Here is a 17,576-nt window from a genome sequence, read left to right on the forward strand (position 1 = left end):
GTCACTTGTTTTGGCTTACTTCCCAAGCACAGATATCAAATTGGACTAGGTTTACATCATCGTAAAGAATCTTCCAACCAATCACGAAGCGAGAATTCTGGTAAAACATAGGTTCATTATTTTCAGTTTTTCAATAGTTCAACATCAAAAAACCTTACTTTTCTTCATTTGGGCCAATTCTTAGAAGATTTTCCAATCGATTGGTGTAAGAATATTGAAAATCGTTCGGGAAACCACTAAGCTATTAGCGTTCAAAACCTGACCACTTTTCGAGAAAGATTTTTTGGTATGACACCCTATACCAGCTACCTTCCTGAAAGACGTGGTCTTACGTCAAAAATTATCATAAAAAGTTCAATTTCAACATTGGCGAATTTTGGAAACGAAAACAGTTCGTTTTGTCAGAAATGTACCCTTGGAAGGGCGTTTCGCCCTTACACGTAAAATATGCCCCAAAGTAGCGCAAAGTGTCAACACTACGGGCAACCTGAAAGCGATGAGCATGCAGATTGCAAACAAACAATCACGCCGTGTCATCTGCAAACAGAGGAATCAAGTAGGAAACAGACTTCGTCCGGAAAGAAAGTTTCAACTTCTGATTTTGCTCCGTTCATTTAAGTGATTCAACATTCTCGAAAATTCAACGGGTAACAGTTTTTGGCTTTTTGAATCGCTTAAAGCGAAACTCTGGGGCCATGTACGGAAGATTCTGAGCTAAAAAATATTGAACAACGGAAATCGGATGGCGAAAAAATATTCAGGATTTTTCGGTAAGCCGTCTTTTTATTTTTTTACGTAGAACTAGATTTTGGTTTTCTATATCAACCCAGAAAAAATAGAAATGAACATGTAATGAAAAGTTGTTTGCACGCTTATAATTCAGTCATTTTCCATGGATTCCAATAAACCAAGATAAAGTTGATGTCCCGAAAGTAAACAATTTTGTAAATGTCAAAGTCTCTGGAGCTCTGCTAGTGAGAAATAGGTACGTCGACACGATTTTGGTGATCAAAGGGCGAAATTTCTCCCCCCTTGGCAAGCACATGAAGCGTTTCACTCTTGAACGATTGATTATGTCAGTGGCGAATCAAGGGCAAATTAAACAATTTTAATGTTCACGTGTCATATTGACCACTAAAAAGATCAGAAAAAACTATCCAACAAACCTAACTCAGAAACCGTAGCAACACAAAATAATAATATTATCTTTTACCCTCCCACTCGGAACGCCCAACCACAAAACGGTGACGAAAGGGAAAAGCAGCCAGAATGGCTGCCAAATTATGTAACTGGGGTTTTCCAATGAAATTGGTCAATTGAATAATGTCGTCATATCATCGTTGTTGTTTTGTTTTGCTTCACTGGGCAAGGGAGGGTGGACCGGAAAGCAAGTACCATGGTGTAAGGTGTAAGAAAAAGACACTTTTGCATGCCACAATCAATCCGAGTCATTTCACACTGAATCACAGTACACACCTCCCTCCGTGTTTACTGGTTGCAAGCCACGAGAATAACTTTTTTTTGCTTTTAGTTGTGGAACTTTATTGATTCGACCGCAACGGACTGAATTAATGGTTTTGTATTTGTTGGTCCGAAAACACAAGCAGCGAATTGTGATTTATTCCCCACCTCTCTTGTTAACGTGTGAAACCCATTTGCTGAACTCTCGTATCAATAAACCAATTTTCTGCATTTTCCGACACGCACTCGCAGCTGACAGTTTTTATGATTTGTTGAAAACATTTTTCGTTTTTGTTTAGCCAAATGATGATACGCGAATGTTGGTGAACTATAACATTAATTGAAAATTGTTTGATTCTTACTGGAACGGGGAAAAAAAGGTCGACTATTTTTTGTCTGTTTTACCAATCGATGGGGGGGCTCTTCTAAATTTTGGTCACGTTTCTAGCAAAATCCCAGTTTGACAGAAAACTCTAATTAGCGCGAGAACAAACATTGACAATTGGTATCAAAAATCGTACCGAAATTAGGTTTTTTTCTCTACACAGCTGTCTGTCTAAAACGGTAATAAACCAGTTCTTCATTCGCTTGCAGGGAAAGCGTTTCACAGTAAACTTTATTTTTGGTGACACGCACATTGATTGTTTGTTTTGTTTTGTTTTTTGTTTGGTTTAACGACTGTCTACGGTTCTAAGCGGATAAGTATGGATTCCACGTTTTTTGGGTGGATTGATATTGTTGCTGTGTATCTATAGTTATACGATCCGGTTAGTTTGTCGCATTCAATTTCTCTTTCTAGGTTAGGGTAAAGATTTACTACACTCAGTTATTGCAGTTTTCGTTTCTATGTTGTTGTTGTTTTTTTTTTACCTTGTCGTTCGTCAAGGTATGGATATGGTTTGGAATTGATTTGATTGATTCGCGGTTGACTAGTTCTCGTTCGTTTCTTCTCACCTTTCTCAATGTGTGACTTAATTTTGCGTTTTAGTTTTTTTTTTCTTCACTATTGCGCTATGCTTTCAACTTTCGATTGAAGTTGACTCAATACTCGCAATACTATCGTAAATCCAACTGAAAGACGGCTGATTGGAAGACGTCCGGTGCGTTTAGCTTTTCTCAACTCTTGATTCGGCCGCGACTACCGACTTCGATCGACGACTAGGTCGAGATTTAGGCTTTCTTTCAGTGTTCACATGTGTCACTTGCACATTCGGCTATGTTCAGAGCTAAGCTTGTTTTGATTTCTGAAATCTCACGAATCTCTGCACGAGCTTATTGTATTAAATTTCAGTTTAACTACAGTTAGTTCCTTTGTTTTATTTTCAATAATCAATTTCAATAATCACTAGTTTAACCTACCGGACTAATCGTATCAAACGGCACCATTTTGTTTCTCTTTTTTTCTCTCTTACTCTCTCTCTCTTGTCGCACGTGCTCGAACTTTCGGCATTCTATTCTTTGCATTGGAAAAAAAACCTAACCCTATACATGACACACCCCGACCCCGGCACGCGTCGCGTCGGGGTCTTTCGTTCGATTGCTTTTCATGACACTGGTAATGTGTTTTTTCCCTAACTTCTTCTATTTGTTTTGGCTTTAAAAATGATGCTAGCAGTATTGTTACAAAATCATTGCTTGTTATAAGGACTTCGAGAATGACTTATGGCTTATGGCAATCGTTTCGTTTGCCGGAACTTGGTTTATGGAAAGAACAGAAAGGATATCGTTCCGGGCGTGATTCGGGCGATGCACGGTATCGCGGTGATTTGCAGCTACAGACTCGTTGGCCATTTTGAAATAGTTTTCTAACTAAAAATTGTATTTACATCATGAGTAATTGATTATTGCATTATGGGTGATCATAAGGTAGTACTAAAATGAGTATTTAAAGCAATGTTTAAATCGAGAGATAGGATTCAGTGGGGGTTTCCATGAATTCGGTCGGAATTTCGGTAATTTTACTATGAAATTTCGATTCTTACACATTGATTTTTCTTCCGATTTGAATTTGATACAATACGAAAAGTTCGAATCGGAAATCAGCGAAAAAATTATTGTTAACTTAACTTGTTAGAAAGCGATTACGAAGTACAGTTTAATTGTTCTGTAAACATGACTGAGATGGATTTTTAAAACAACTATAACTTTTGAGGATACAAACAGATTCAGTCAATTGACACTTGCTTTTACAGGTTTTTTGTTGTACTTTTAAATAGGAGTTGTTTGATCTGCCACCATGCCTCAAAAAGTACTATTTTTTACCAAAATAGCTCAAAATCTCCGAAACTTTAGAAAATAACATATAATAATGTTCTACAGAAACGTTGATTTTAGCAAGATAAACAACTTTCTAGAACACTATGAACACGTAAAAATTGACCAGTATAAGTCAGGGTTTAAAAACTGGTGAAGGGTTTGTCCATGAATAACGCTTCATTGATAATTTCCATGAAGAAATATAAGTATGATGTCTTTGACAAAGTTGTTTGTATTGATATTTACTACAACTTTGCTAAAAGTACCAAACCTGCATCTCAAATATACGAGAAAATAAATTTCGTATCTCACTTTAAAGGGAATTAATCATCCAAAGATCTCTCTCACAAGAAGGGGCTTGTTATACCAAGAAATATTCCTAAAGACACTACATGCGAAAAACTTCACGTTCCGGCGCAATATCACACGATCACGCATTTCGCTGTTTGGACCACTGTGCATTGGGCTGGTAAATGACAGTACACTCAAGTCTTTTTTTACACGGGGGCCGTGTTAAATAAAACCGCGTTAATTCAAAAAATGATATAAAAAACCGCGTTATTTCAAAAATCGTCATAAAATAAACCGTGTTAATTCAAAAATCGACGTAAAAAACCGCGTTAATTCAAAACCACCAAAAAACCGGTCGAATTTAAAAATCGCTGAAAAAACCGCGTTAATTCGAAAAATGATATAAAAGACCGCGTTATTTCAAAAAGCGTCATGAAAATCAGAAAGGTTGTGTTTCAAACACGACCGCGTAGTTGGCGTGGAACTACGTTAGGCTGGTTTTTGCGGAAAACTTTGAATATTAAAAAAGAATTTTGACGTAGGACTACGTCTTTGTTTACTATACTGGGACTGGGTAGCACTTTGTGAAAACGAAAATAGAAGTGTAACGTTTGAATGAAAGATTTCAAATGCTAAGAACTACTAAACTACTGAACGAAACTGAACAATTTATATGTCGTTGGATAGATAAAATGACCAGCAATTTTATAGGGGGATAAGAGAGCAATTTTAAGGAGGGCGTAAGAGGGGGGCTCCTATACAAATTAAACACAAATTTTTTCAAAACTCGAAAACTAATCAAGCAAATGGAACCAAATTTAGCATATGGGGGTTTCAGAAGGCAAAATTTTTTTCTATGGTGAATTGAGACCCCTCCCCTCTTTAGAAAGGGGGGCTACCATACAAATAATATTCAAATTTCCTCATAACTCGAAAACTAATCATGCAAAAGGAACCAAATATGGAATGTGGGGGTTTTTGGAGGTTAGAATTTTTTCTATGGTGTACTGAGACCCCTTCCACTTCTAAGAGGGGAGTTTCCTTACAAATGAAATACTAATTTCCTCATAAATCTCGAACTAATCAAGCATATGGAACCAAATTTGGCATATGGGGGTTACAGAAGGCAAAAAAATGTTCTATGGTGAATTGAGACCCCTCCCTTCTTTAAGAATGGGGGCTCCCATACAAATAATATTCAAATTTCCTCATAATTCGAAAACTAATCAAGCAAAAGAAACCAAATTTGGCATGTGGAGGTTTTTGGAGGCATGAATTGATTTTATGATGGTTTGAGACCTCTCACCCCTGTGGTAAGATGATAAGGACTCTCGTACAAATAAAACAGAAATTTTTACGTATGTGCCATATTTTCTGCTATGTAATAAGCGGTAAGATGTGAAAGTAAACTAGTAAAACGTTCTCGAAGCAAAAGACAGTGGAACGACGCCGCTAACTTACGTGCCTGTTGCCATTCATGTCAAAAGAGAAGCACATTCGAATGCACGTCATATTTGCGATGAACGTGCTTTGGCTTTAACGTTATTTGTAACCAATGGCCCTTTTAAAGGCCATAAGCGTTAACGTAAGATTATTGAAACATGTCAAGCTACGCATAATCATATTTAATACAATAATCTGTAGGCTGGTCATTCATTACTATTTCAACCTTTATGATGCACTCAAGTGAGTTTTAAAAGAAATGTCTATGTCTCGATGGTTGCAGGCTTATGAATCGCCGTTCACGTATTTTCAAATCCACCATTGCATTCGATGAAGAATTTAATCTGAATATTTCGCTCTTCTCTTTTAAAAAGCAAAGCCTGGGTGCTAATTCCGTTATCGAAATTTGACCTTCTGTTTTTATACGACAGACTTCGCAACCAGCTGTTAGAATACAGGACAGTGCGGGGTCAGTGCTACGATCCTATTGATTCTAAAGGCCTCTTCCAGCCGAGATTCGAACATACGACGACTGGCTTATTAGACAAGCGTCTTACCTCGAGGCCAACTGGGAGGGGCGCTCTTCTCTTTTAAACATCCACTTAAACAATGGCACTCACAGATTCTTATAAACGTACAAATGCCATAAATGCAGTTAACATTAGTCTTTGATCTAATGATCTGACATAGTCCTACGTCACCCTTTCGTACAACCCGTAGGGCTGTATACCTTGTACTTTTACACCATATTGATCTATGTGTAGCGTAAAATAGAATAAAGGTAGAAAAAACAAATAACATAATAGTGTTATCTTGCTTAATAAATTGCATCGTATTTTTGGTAGGTCAGCTATTTTATGATGCCAAAAACGAATGTAACAAGCAAAAAACACGATCGAAAGTGAAGCTTGTACAATAAATTTTTAGGCGATGATATCCCATTTAAGATTGAAGTGGAAAGTTGCAGCGATTAGTTCTCAGATTTTACATGGCAAGACGGCGGAACTGCACAACCGCTGCAAGTTAGTTTTGCTTCTATGTCTTGAAACAACACCAGCAGCAGCCACAAACTTGGTGTATGTAATGGTCACCCGTGCCGACTGGACGACTGGAAAACAATCTTTTCAAGAATGCCATACAATTGTTGCATCTTTTATGAATCGAATGGTATACGAATCATTAAAATCCGTTTTAAACTGGAAGAGCTATTAGCGTTCAAAATCTTTCATTCTTCCGTAACGCTGGCTTGAATTGAAATTTTGGATTGACCCCATGCCGTAAAACGTAGTTCTACGTCAAAAATACACCGTATTAATTCAAAAATCGTCATAAAAAAACCGTGTTAATTCAAAAATCGTAAAAATAAACCGTGTAAAAAGACTTGAGTGTACAGTACAGTCGGTGCCATGCCACCTATAGGCATTAAAGGATCCTGCGCCTTATGGTACCGGCCGGAATACGAACAAGCTTAGTGAAGATCGGGTAACTGAACCCCGTTGACAACCAAGCATGACAACAAAGGAGGGCTCTCTGAGTTTCGTTAGTGAGACAGGGATCTCGTGCCGCAAGCCTTGCAATTCGCCACTATCAAAAATCAATACGTAATGTACGACGAAAAACGGAACGCTCTGTAGCCGATCGCAAGTCCGCTTTGACAAGCGAGTGGTCGTCGGTTCGAATCTTGTGAAAACGAGCCATTCATGTTATGTTCTATATTAGCTGGATGAAACCACTTTGAAAATCTGACCACACTTGCAGTTAGTATAGTGGTCAGTTGAACGTATTGGAGAATCCCGCAGGGACGGCTATAATTGAAGATAGCACTGGCGTGTGAGGAATGAGGTGGGTAAATTAGAGTAACCTTTGAAAGAAGGGTAAAACGTAATACACAAGCATGTATAACATTAATAAAAAGCATGTCACTAACCCAACATCGATTAGAGCAAAAAGAAATACAGTACAGATTACAGTAAACTACCGAGCAGTATCCCAATAGATCAACTTTTACTGGTCGCAGTGGTGAGCCCAGGCCAGGAATAAAACGGGACGTAGAACTGCCTATCACTCAACGGCAATACACACTACATGACAAAAGTTTTTGGAGCGTCTTAGTAGAATACGAAACCTAAAATGAAATAAAAAAGAATTCTTCTTTTTTATTTGATTTCAGGACACGCGAGATGGAGAAACGGAGTGCTGAGTGAATGGGGGCCAATCGGCGTCGAAAGTACAGGTTGAGAATCAAGGGGCGCTTCTTCAATATAAGCATCATCCTTCACCTCGGACGTTCCGATGATGACAAGGAGCAATTATATGCGCAGTTTCAACGGGTATTTCAACGCTCCGGTCAACAAGGCGAAGGAATACAAACCGGTGGTTGAAGGATTAAAGGTGCACCAGCTGACCAATGAAATGGGCCCAAAACTTATCGACTTTGTCGCTTTCAAGAACTTGGCCATAAGTAGTATCTTCTTCCAGTATAAACTCCTATACAAGTACATGTGGAAATCAGCAAATCAGACAGAAACACCACAGTTCGATCACGTTTCGATCGGTTGCCGGTACTTCTCAGATATCATTGGCGTCAGATCCTAACGAGGTGCCGATGAGCCCAACGCTTTCAGATGTTAACAACATTCGGTATCGACGTCAGACTCGGTTGAATCTCGCGCGACTGAAGCAGCCTTGTGTCGTCGTAAACTACGCGCATATACTCAAAGCTGGCCTGCCGGAAGCAGACGAGCTGGACGAAGCACCTCTCGAGGAATGTTGGAATACATTGGACATAGCCGGTGCACAGACTTGCACCGGGTTGGTGGCATAAAATCAGCGGAACGACTGGTATGACAGTGCCAATTGTCAAAACGTGGAAAGACATAGATAGAAGGAGGTGTAGTAGAACCTAAATCCTCGTTGCCCAGACGGGAGCGGCTCAAACAGCATCTGTCTTGAAGTGAGTGGCTGAATGTGAAACCCGGTATCCCGCAAGGATGTTGAGGACGAGTTCTATCATAGACTAGAGAGGACCTATGGAGAGTGCCCAAAACATGACGTGAAAATCATCATCGTAGCGACAAACGCGCAGATCGGGAGCAAGCAATTCTTCCGTCCTGTCATTAGAAGACATAGCCTTCATCTGTCTACCAACGATAGTGGTCTGAAGGTCATAAACTTCACCGCAGCCAGGCTAATGGCCGTCTGTAGCACCTACACCCCACGTCTGAAAAATCGGAAACACACCTGTAGGCATCCAAATGGGGACTCTAGCTCTCAGATATCGATCATGTCTTGTTTAACGGTCGACACTTTTCGAATGTCATCGATGTACGGTCTTTTCGTGAACCAAATACCGATTCTGACTACTATCTCGTCGTGTATAAGAATCGCGCGACATCCAGCGGTTGACGGCAGATGGCGTGGCGGCAGAATACGCCAGATAGCAACCTACTTACTGACAAAAGCTGTTGAATTGAGAGTTGAATACACGGAGATCAGCAGAAGCAGGATGAGAAATAGGAGCGATGGCCAAGCTGTGGAGCCACCAACACAGGAAAATGTTAGGAAGGCAACCAGTGGGCCGAAAAACGGTAGCACGGTATCCCGGCTGACCTTGTAAAAGTGTGGAGCGAGCGGCTGTACGGAGCAATCCACCGGATCATTTTCAGGATCTGGGAGGAAAAATAAATGCCGGATGAGTGATTGGATGACCTCATTTTCCCTATTTTCAAAAAAGGACATAGACTCGAGTGTAAAAACTATCGACGGATTATATTGCTCAGTCCTGCCTATAAGGTGCTTTCTCGTATCCTGTTCTGTAGACTGAGACCATTAGCGGAGTTCTTCGTCGGCAAGTACTAAGATGGTTTTCGTGATAGTCGCTCCACAATGGATCAGATGTATACCCTGCCTTAATTACTTAACGAGTTCCGAGAGTACAACTTATCAGTAGACTCATCATCTGTTTGTGGACATTAAGGCGGCGTACGATTCAGTCAAACGAAATGTGCTGTGGAAAATAACGCTAAAACATGGTTTTCCGACGAAACTAATTACGCTGATTAGTGCGGCGTTGAATGGGTTAAAATCGTCCGTCAGAATACCGAGTGGGACCTCAGCCATTTCCGTGATGTTGGATGTACTGAAGCAAGGGGATGTACTCGCTAACCTGGTATTCAACATTTTCTTGGAAGGTGCAATACAAAAAGCAAACGTGGAAAGGAACGTTACAATCATCACGAAATCTTGCTTCTTGGTTTTGCGGATGACGTCGATATCATCGGAATCAACTGTAGGGCGGTGGAAGATGCTTAGGTCTTTTGGACGGGAAGCAGCGAGATTGGGAGTGCAGAACGCTACTCCTCCCGATGGCCCTGTACAGACATTAATCATGGACGCTGAAGTAAGCTGATCGACTGGTACTTGGGATTTTTAGGCATTAAATTCTGCGATTCTGCGCTTTGGCGGTAGTAAAAAGAAAAATGGAGTGTGACGCAGACGCATAAACCACGAGCTGTATCAAGTATACACATATGCAAGTGGATTCAGGAAGAACAAAAGTCTGTGGTTCAAAAATCAAAAATCAAAAATTTCTACAATCTGCGAGTTTAAAAGTCTAAACGACCAAAAAGCTAAACATATGAAACGAGTCGCGAATAGAATTTCATCAGTTATAAAGAGTAAAAAAATTATAGCCCAAAAATTAGAAAAGAAAATCAAAAGTCCTCAGAAAATCCAAAATTCCAAAAGCATAAAAGTTCACTTGAAATTCAACATATTGCTTCATAAGAAGATCATTTTTTCGAACTTCTCTTCAATTTTTTGATCTGTCGAAAAATCTTGTTCGCCACAACAAGCTTATAACATTTTGTTTCACTCCGATGATTTCGCAGTTGTGTTTTCATATTTCCAGCTATAACTGAACATGACGGAAAACCAATCATTTTACGCTCTCCGTTTTACCATTTCTCTTCCTTATCAAAACATTGATGTCTTTCAAGATTGTGAACTTGTGAAACTACAAATGTCGCTTCTATTCTAGCCATTGAATTAAAACTCTTGAATATCATTATTTTTACAAATAAAATTATGTAGAAATCTTGGCCAAAGTCCTAGCTGCAAACACACACGTGTTGAATGTTTTGTTCAGTCATTTTTTTCCTATGTATAGTCAAAATTAAAACCTTTCAAACACAATTAGCTGCATGTATAAATTAAAACACAAATTAAAATAGTTACTCAGAAAGCTGCTTACTTTTGCAATCAATTCTGCTGAGTCTACTCAATCTTTTCCTTATTTTGTTTGTTTTTTAGCCTTTTAATCTTTCCTTCCCTAACTCTTCTGTTTTAGTCTGCCCGGTGTTCCGTGTAAAAAAAATCTCAATCAATATTTGTCCTTAACGTGTACACTTATTTACGTAACAGCTAGAGTGTAGTAACTTTTGCTCCTTCATCACGGAAGAGCCGAGCGGTGCGGCTCGTCACCGGTAGGTGCTGGTTTGCCCACACCAATCCACACCCACCCACACACATCCAGGGTACATCCGAATGATGATGGCAATCGTTCTTTGATATAATTTGTCCTACTTATCGCACTAAAAGATAAAACGTTCGCTTTCTGCCTCCGCCCCGGTTACCGGGTGGCAGGTATTGATGTATATGACTGACTGTGTTTATCTGTTTCCTTTTTATCTGAGTTTCATTTTTCTGCTTACTGTTTTTTGGCCTACCGAATGCTAGTATTTACAGAGAAGAAACTAATTTCAAAAGCGAAATTTCTTTATATGACTTGTGTATGGCCTGTCGGTTAGCATTCATCTATACGTTTAACAACCAACTATTTACTCCTTGCCTCAATTGATTTAGCCGCTGTACATACACACAGTGTGACTGCTTCGTGACTTATAGTATTTGCTAATTGCATTCAGTTCGTTCATAACCGAAAAATTGCTTTTCGTCGTCCTATACGGGTTTTAAAAACACTAGCTTGAATACAAAAAATATGGATTAATTGTAGAGTATATCTACAGATGTTCTTCCGTTTTGATATTACTAGCTTTGTAAGCTAATCCTCCCCCTTTTTTGTCGCGCCGGGCATCCACACTTCACACTCGCGAGTTTAATCCCGTGACACCTTAAAAATGAGATAAATTTCCTGCCTGCCACTACGGGATGTCCGCTGTCCGTTGTTTCGATGATGATGTGGTGAAGCGCGCAGTGGAAATACACAGGTAAGAAGAGTGACTTAGTAAACGTACACGAACCGCTAGCTGCCAACCAGCTCGATTTGGCGATACTTTTTCCTCAGGTTCGAAACCGAATCTCGATACAGTACCGGGTCCAGTCGGAGATTGGAACGTAACAGTGGCATATAGCTGCAATGGGGCAAAACAAAAGAACAACCACCGAGTGGTTGATTTGTTATTAGTAACTGATTGTTGATTGAAAATTCCGGGGAAAACTTACCCAAACACAGCTGCAAATGTATTCAGACAACTCTGGCGTTGAATGAAATGATCCGGATCGTTCCAGGGAGATCTGGAAAAGAAAACAAGTTTCATAAATTCACACGAAAAACCTTGAATTAGCTAAAATTTTCATTATCAATTTTACCCTCGAAGTCAACTAGATTACGAAGGAAGCAAGCGCACCACCTTCCATCGTAATTTCCCATAAATTTAGAAAACAAACACCACCCATTGTTAGAAGTGATTACGGCAACTACGCAAAGGTATCAGGTAGGTAATTGCCCACTCACTTTAATGATCTGGCAGAGCCTCTACGTTGAACTTCGTTCGAAAACAAGCCCCCAACTGGCTATGATTGCAGATTTCTGCAGCAGGAGCGTTCGTCGTTTTGACTTTATTTTCATTTCCAACTGCGTTAGTTTCGAATCAAGCCAGTCTAGGTACCGGAACCGGACTGGGGAGGAGGGGGTAGTTAGCAGGGTATCATTACTATCAAAGTCACGTCCAGCTCGCTTTGCTCCGGAGCGGAAAGGGCAAAGCAGATCGGGATCTAAACTAGCACAATGTGGGTGCAAATTACATCCAACCGATTCGAGTATCACATTAACGCTCTCGTTTCGAACGGATTATTGTTGGTGTTGTTGTTGTTATGCGGTGGTATCATCCTTATTTTCCAGCCAGCCTGCCAACCGATAATGGGTTGGGTGGTGGCTTCTCCGTACGTTCAGATACGGAATGGTCAGAGATGCTCGTAAAGTAAACAGCAACCGGTTGGAGCGACGAATTAGTTCGGCTCTAAAGGATACAGTTTGGTTGCTTGCCTGGTTGCTGTAGGGTGACCGAAAGACGACTAAAGAAAAGTTTCCTAATATTGATTTCGAAAGCAGGATCATAATTTAATTCATAATTGCAAATTTATTTTCAGCAAAATTTTCGGTTCACTGAACAAACATAAAAGCTTCCGCTCAAATATATTAGCTCATCCCACCTCACTAATTGCCGAACCAACAAACCAACCACTCTTTTGCTCCTGAATAGTACCAGAACGGAAGCAAAAAATATTTTCCGAGAGAAAAACAGACATGTACCTAAATCGAAAATCATAACAGGATGTAGGAAAAATTATCACCGCCATAACAGAATGGAAACATAGTCCCCTTCGCGGGGACGACGACACTCTGAATGACAATCATGGAATAACTTTCCACGAAACTTCCATCCGGCTATAAAGAAATGTAAACCATCAACACCCTTCGTAAGCAGAACCCCATAATAAAAGGCGGCGCTTGTATCTCAAAGGATACAATTTATGTTTTTAATGTTACTTTGATCAGTATGAATATCGAATAGGACAAACAACATGCAGATATTGATTCTGAGCAGAATGTAACCAAAAAGGAAAAGGTAAAGAAAACTCCACGGTTGGTGGAAACTTCAAACTTTGTGATCATAAAACAGATATAATAATACAGAGTGCGCTTTTACTCAGAATTTGTAAAAGTTATATAAGCAGAGTTTTTTGTAAATATTTGAAGTCTGCATAAATTAACTGGTCTAATTGTCGTAAAAGTTGTTCAAATGGAAAAAAATTATCACAAATACGGATTATGATGAACAAACAAATACTGCTGCAAATATATTATGAATTCCATTGATTTATCGTAGCTTAGCATATTTAGTACATTGAAGGCTTTTGTCTTCAGTGAAATTGTTTGGTTTAGTTTAGGAAGAGCTATCCTATTTATACTAAACAAAATTAAAATCAAAATATACAAACCAAATATAAAAGAGAAATCTTCAAGAACTTGCGAATCAAAAAGCGCAGTGATATCAGAATCATAAATCATAAATCATAAATCATAAATCATAAATCATAAATCATAAATCATAAATCATAAATCATAAATCATAAATCATAAATCATAAATCATAAATCATAAATCATAAATCATAAATCATAAATCATAAATCATAAATCATAAATCATAAATCATAAATCATAAATCATAAATCATAAATCATAAATCATAAATCATAAATTATAAATCATAAATCATAAATCATAAATCATAAATCACAAATCATAAATCATAAATCATAAATCATAAATCATAAATCATAAATCATAAATTATAAATCATAAATCATAAATCATAAATCATAAATCATAAATCATAAATCATAAATCATAAATCAATAGGAAAGGCCCCGAGATCAAAAATAAGAAAACTTAAAATTTTTTGGAATAAACATCAAATATTAAAATTTAAGAAACAAAAATCTAAAATTGAAAACCTTAAATCCAAGAATAAAATAAAAATGATCAATCAACAGATCGCAGATAAGAAAATTCAATGAAAAATGAAATGAAATCTCCAAAAACTGAGGAAGGCGGAAAAGTTGGCAAAACTAGTCGGGAAATCTAAAATTCATAGCTCAAAATATCAAAAACCCGAAATCAACTATTTAAAATGAAGATTCTAAAATTAAAATCAAATATTAAAAAACTGAAAACAAAAATTTAATTTCAAAAATTAGAAATGTAATTCAAAAGTCAAAAACTGCAAATCGAAGAATCATAATCAAATCAAAAATCAAACAATAAAATAGCAATGTATGTTTGTATTCTCCGTCATAACTCCAGAACGCCTTAACCGATATGTTTCTAGACATAAGGGAATCAGTACTGAGAGGTTGATAAAAGATGGGGGGTTTGTTCTCCATCGAGGGGCGGTTCAAATAAGTAAAATGGGTTGTATTTATCTTGAATTTCGACCGATAGCAGTTTCGCTAGTGGCTGGTAGACAAGAAGTGGGGGTATCCACTGTTTCTTGTAAATGGGGGGGCGGTGCGCTGGGAGATATGGAAAAATATGGTGGTGAAGAACAGTAGCCCCGGAAGCTGCCGGCGTAAGTCTCATCACCCATGATGCGAGATTTGAGAATTTTCCAGGTGCTTGCACAAAATTAAATTCGCGAGGTTGCTGACGCCATTTTATCCAATTTGCGAAAAATACACTGTAAACAATACACTCTAAACTACTTTTGCCCAAATTTTCAAAAGAAAATACCCAATGGGTAATTTTCTACAGCGTTTCTGGAACGGAACGCCCTTTAACCCTTTAAGCACGGAGGGTTTTAGTCACGATATTTTTGGTTTTTGGATCAATATACATTTTTTTTATCGCTCGAGATACCAAAACCAGTGTATTCTACACATTGCAATAAATGTTTGCTAAATTTAGCAACCTACACAATTGTGTGGGTTCGGCCTTATCTTATACCATTGCACTATGGGCAAAAACGAGCCGAAAAAACGGATGCAATTAAGATATAGCCTGCAGGCTGATAAAATGTAGGTGATCTTATGTAAAATTTTCCGGAGAATCGCATGGTACCCACTGCTTTCCTGTTTGTCATCGGGAAGTGCCCCATTTTGCTCATTTTCACCTATTTTTAACATTTTTTGGACTATACCAAGCCAGGCTATGAAAAAACAAAACCTAATTATTTTATGTAAAGAAGTCCACAGAATTGAATAGGGTTGACCCCGTTTAGTTTAGAGCGAGATCATCGCTTCAGGCTCATAGACTTCAGCTTCTGAAGCAGCGGAACGGTCGCTACGTAGCTATGGAAATACGCGCAACTTTTTGCAAGTTAAGTTTTTACTAACCTTAATACAACAGATCGTCCAGATTGGCTTAAAAACATTCAAATGTTGATCCAAGAATTTGTCTTAGAAAATCCCGTATTTGAATACATCATTTGCCACACTTCTTTATTATTTTACAATTTATAAATGAGCAGTTTTAGGTTCCGGTAGCACTCTAAACGGAAGTTCCGTAGTGTGGAGCATGAACGAATGCTCTACAGTATAATGTATTCATTCTTACTGACTCAAAATGAGATGGCAGCAGCAGATTTCGTTTTATTTCATCTGTTACTTATGACGTGAAAAAATAATCCTACTGCGTTTGCTAATATATTTTTTCATTGAAGGTCAATCTAAGGTGGTTCTTTGAAGACAAGTTGTATAAAAATCGATCAAAAAATAGTAAAGATAGAGCCAAAAGTGTAACGGTAAGTACATTAATTTTTGAAGTCCCGGCGGGAACGTAAAGGTAAAAGTAGGTATACAATAAGGCCGAACCTACACAATTGTGTAGGTATGAAAAACAATGTGCAAAACTTAGTTGTAAAAGTTATTTCTCGTAAATTTTTAATTACATCAATTACAAATACTTATTACCAATAATTTTTTATCCAAGCAATTTCGAAATACGGATCCAATAAGAAAATACGACAGATAAAACTTTTTGCTGTTTTCACAAGATTTTGAAGACTAGACAATAATTAATCCAAACTCAAAAGAAAACTTCTTTTCAGCTGTTTTCTATTTTTTTTACGAGTTACGATGTTTACACAAGAGATTGGTGCCATATATGTAAAAGTACGACGTTTAGAAAAGAAAGGAAAAATTTTTAAAAGTAGTCATGTCTCACCTACACAATTGTGTGGGCTCGGACTTAAAGGGTTAACTTGGTTTTGATGCATTATAGGATTTGCCGAAACGAAAAGAGAGTTAAAGGCGGCTGGAATACAAAAAGGACTAGAAAGGCCCAACCTAAATACACTGAAGTTGCTTTTGCGTGGATTGTTTTTTACGCGAATTTCGAAATTTACACGGTCTGTTTTTACGCGGGTATGAAATGGGGAAGGCAACTAAAAAAAAGCGCCCAACATAGCTTTAGCCATCCCAAGCCCCTACCTAGCACCTCCACGTGGAAATACTTCAATTTGTATAATTGAGTAGCTAAGCTGTATTTTCAACTGTAGTTTTAGGCAACCACTGAACCACACAACTCTATTTTCAAATGTTATAGTGTATAAACTAATATTTTGGTAGACTTATCTATTTTCAGAAAGCAAAATAAGGCGGTATATCCTTGACCAATGGCACCCTGGCTTCTGGTCTAAATGCCATTAGTTGATCCTCGAGGGTCCGGAGTATCATTTAACCTTTATTAGCAAAGACACTCCCAACGACTGTAAAAAATCATTATCCACATGGGACGCGTTTGGTACGGGAGGTCCACGCTTTCTTCCTTCCCCTTGATTTCAAGGAATTTGGTATTATTGCTGGTTCCACTTTATTCATTGGAATTCTCTCTGCGGTAAATGCTGTGCAGTTGGCCTGGCCATTGACAAAAAAAAAATGATTGGTTCAAGAAATCATTATTTTCCAGGATGCTTTCAAGACAAAAACAACCAAAAGATTAAAAAGTCCAAGTGTTCCAAATCCAAAGTCCAAATTTAAGAAAAGCAAGAAAACCAAGAAAGTCAAAAAAATTTATAAAATCAAGTAAATTCAAGAATTGTCAAAAAAACGTAGAAAGTCAAGGAAGTCAAAAAAATCAAGAAAAGTAACTTACGAATGTAGGGAAAGTCAAGAAGGCAAAGAATGTGAAGCAAGTCAAGAATGCCCAGAAAATCAAGAAAGCTAATATTAAGGAGTACAAGCAACATTGACGTGCCCGGTCTGGGGTACGAACCCCACCTTCTGTAACAAATTTAATATTCAATAAGGCCATTGCAAAATATTTTTAAAGTATTTTGTAACTCGCCTCTTGGAAATAGGCTTGAAAAATCGGGGGACAAAAAA

General features: G+C 38.2%; 1 protein-coding gene across 1 annotated transcript in view; it reads right to left on the reverse strand.

Annotated features, from left to right (window-relative positions):
* Window positions 1-2,119: 2,119 nt before the first annotated feature.
* The window catches only part of LOC128737694 (exostosin-1), a 355,143-nt gene continuing 339,686 nt past the window's right edge, over window positions 2,120-17,576 (reverse strand). The window contains exons 9-10 of the mRNA XM_053832389.1: window positions 11,914-11,985; window positions 2,120-11,822 (exon numbers count right to left, since the gene is read on the reverse strand). Coding sequence (XP_053688364.1) covers window positions 11,714-11,822; window positions 11,914-11,985 — 181 coding nt within the window. The 3' untranslated portion in view covers window positions 2,120-11,713. The remainder of the gene's footprint in view (window positions 11,823-11,913; window positions 11,986-17,576) is intronic.

The sequence above is a fragment of the Sabethes cyaneus genome, chromosome 2 (genome assembly GCF_943734655.1).
Source record: "Sabethes cyaneus chromosome 2, idSabCyanKW18_F2, whole genome shotgun sequence".
Classification (NCBI taxonomy): domain Eukaryota; kingdom Metazoa; phylum Arthropoda; class Insecta; order Diptera; family Culicidae; genus Sabethes; species Sabethes cyaneus.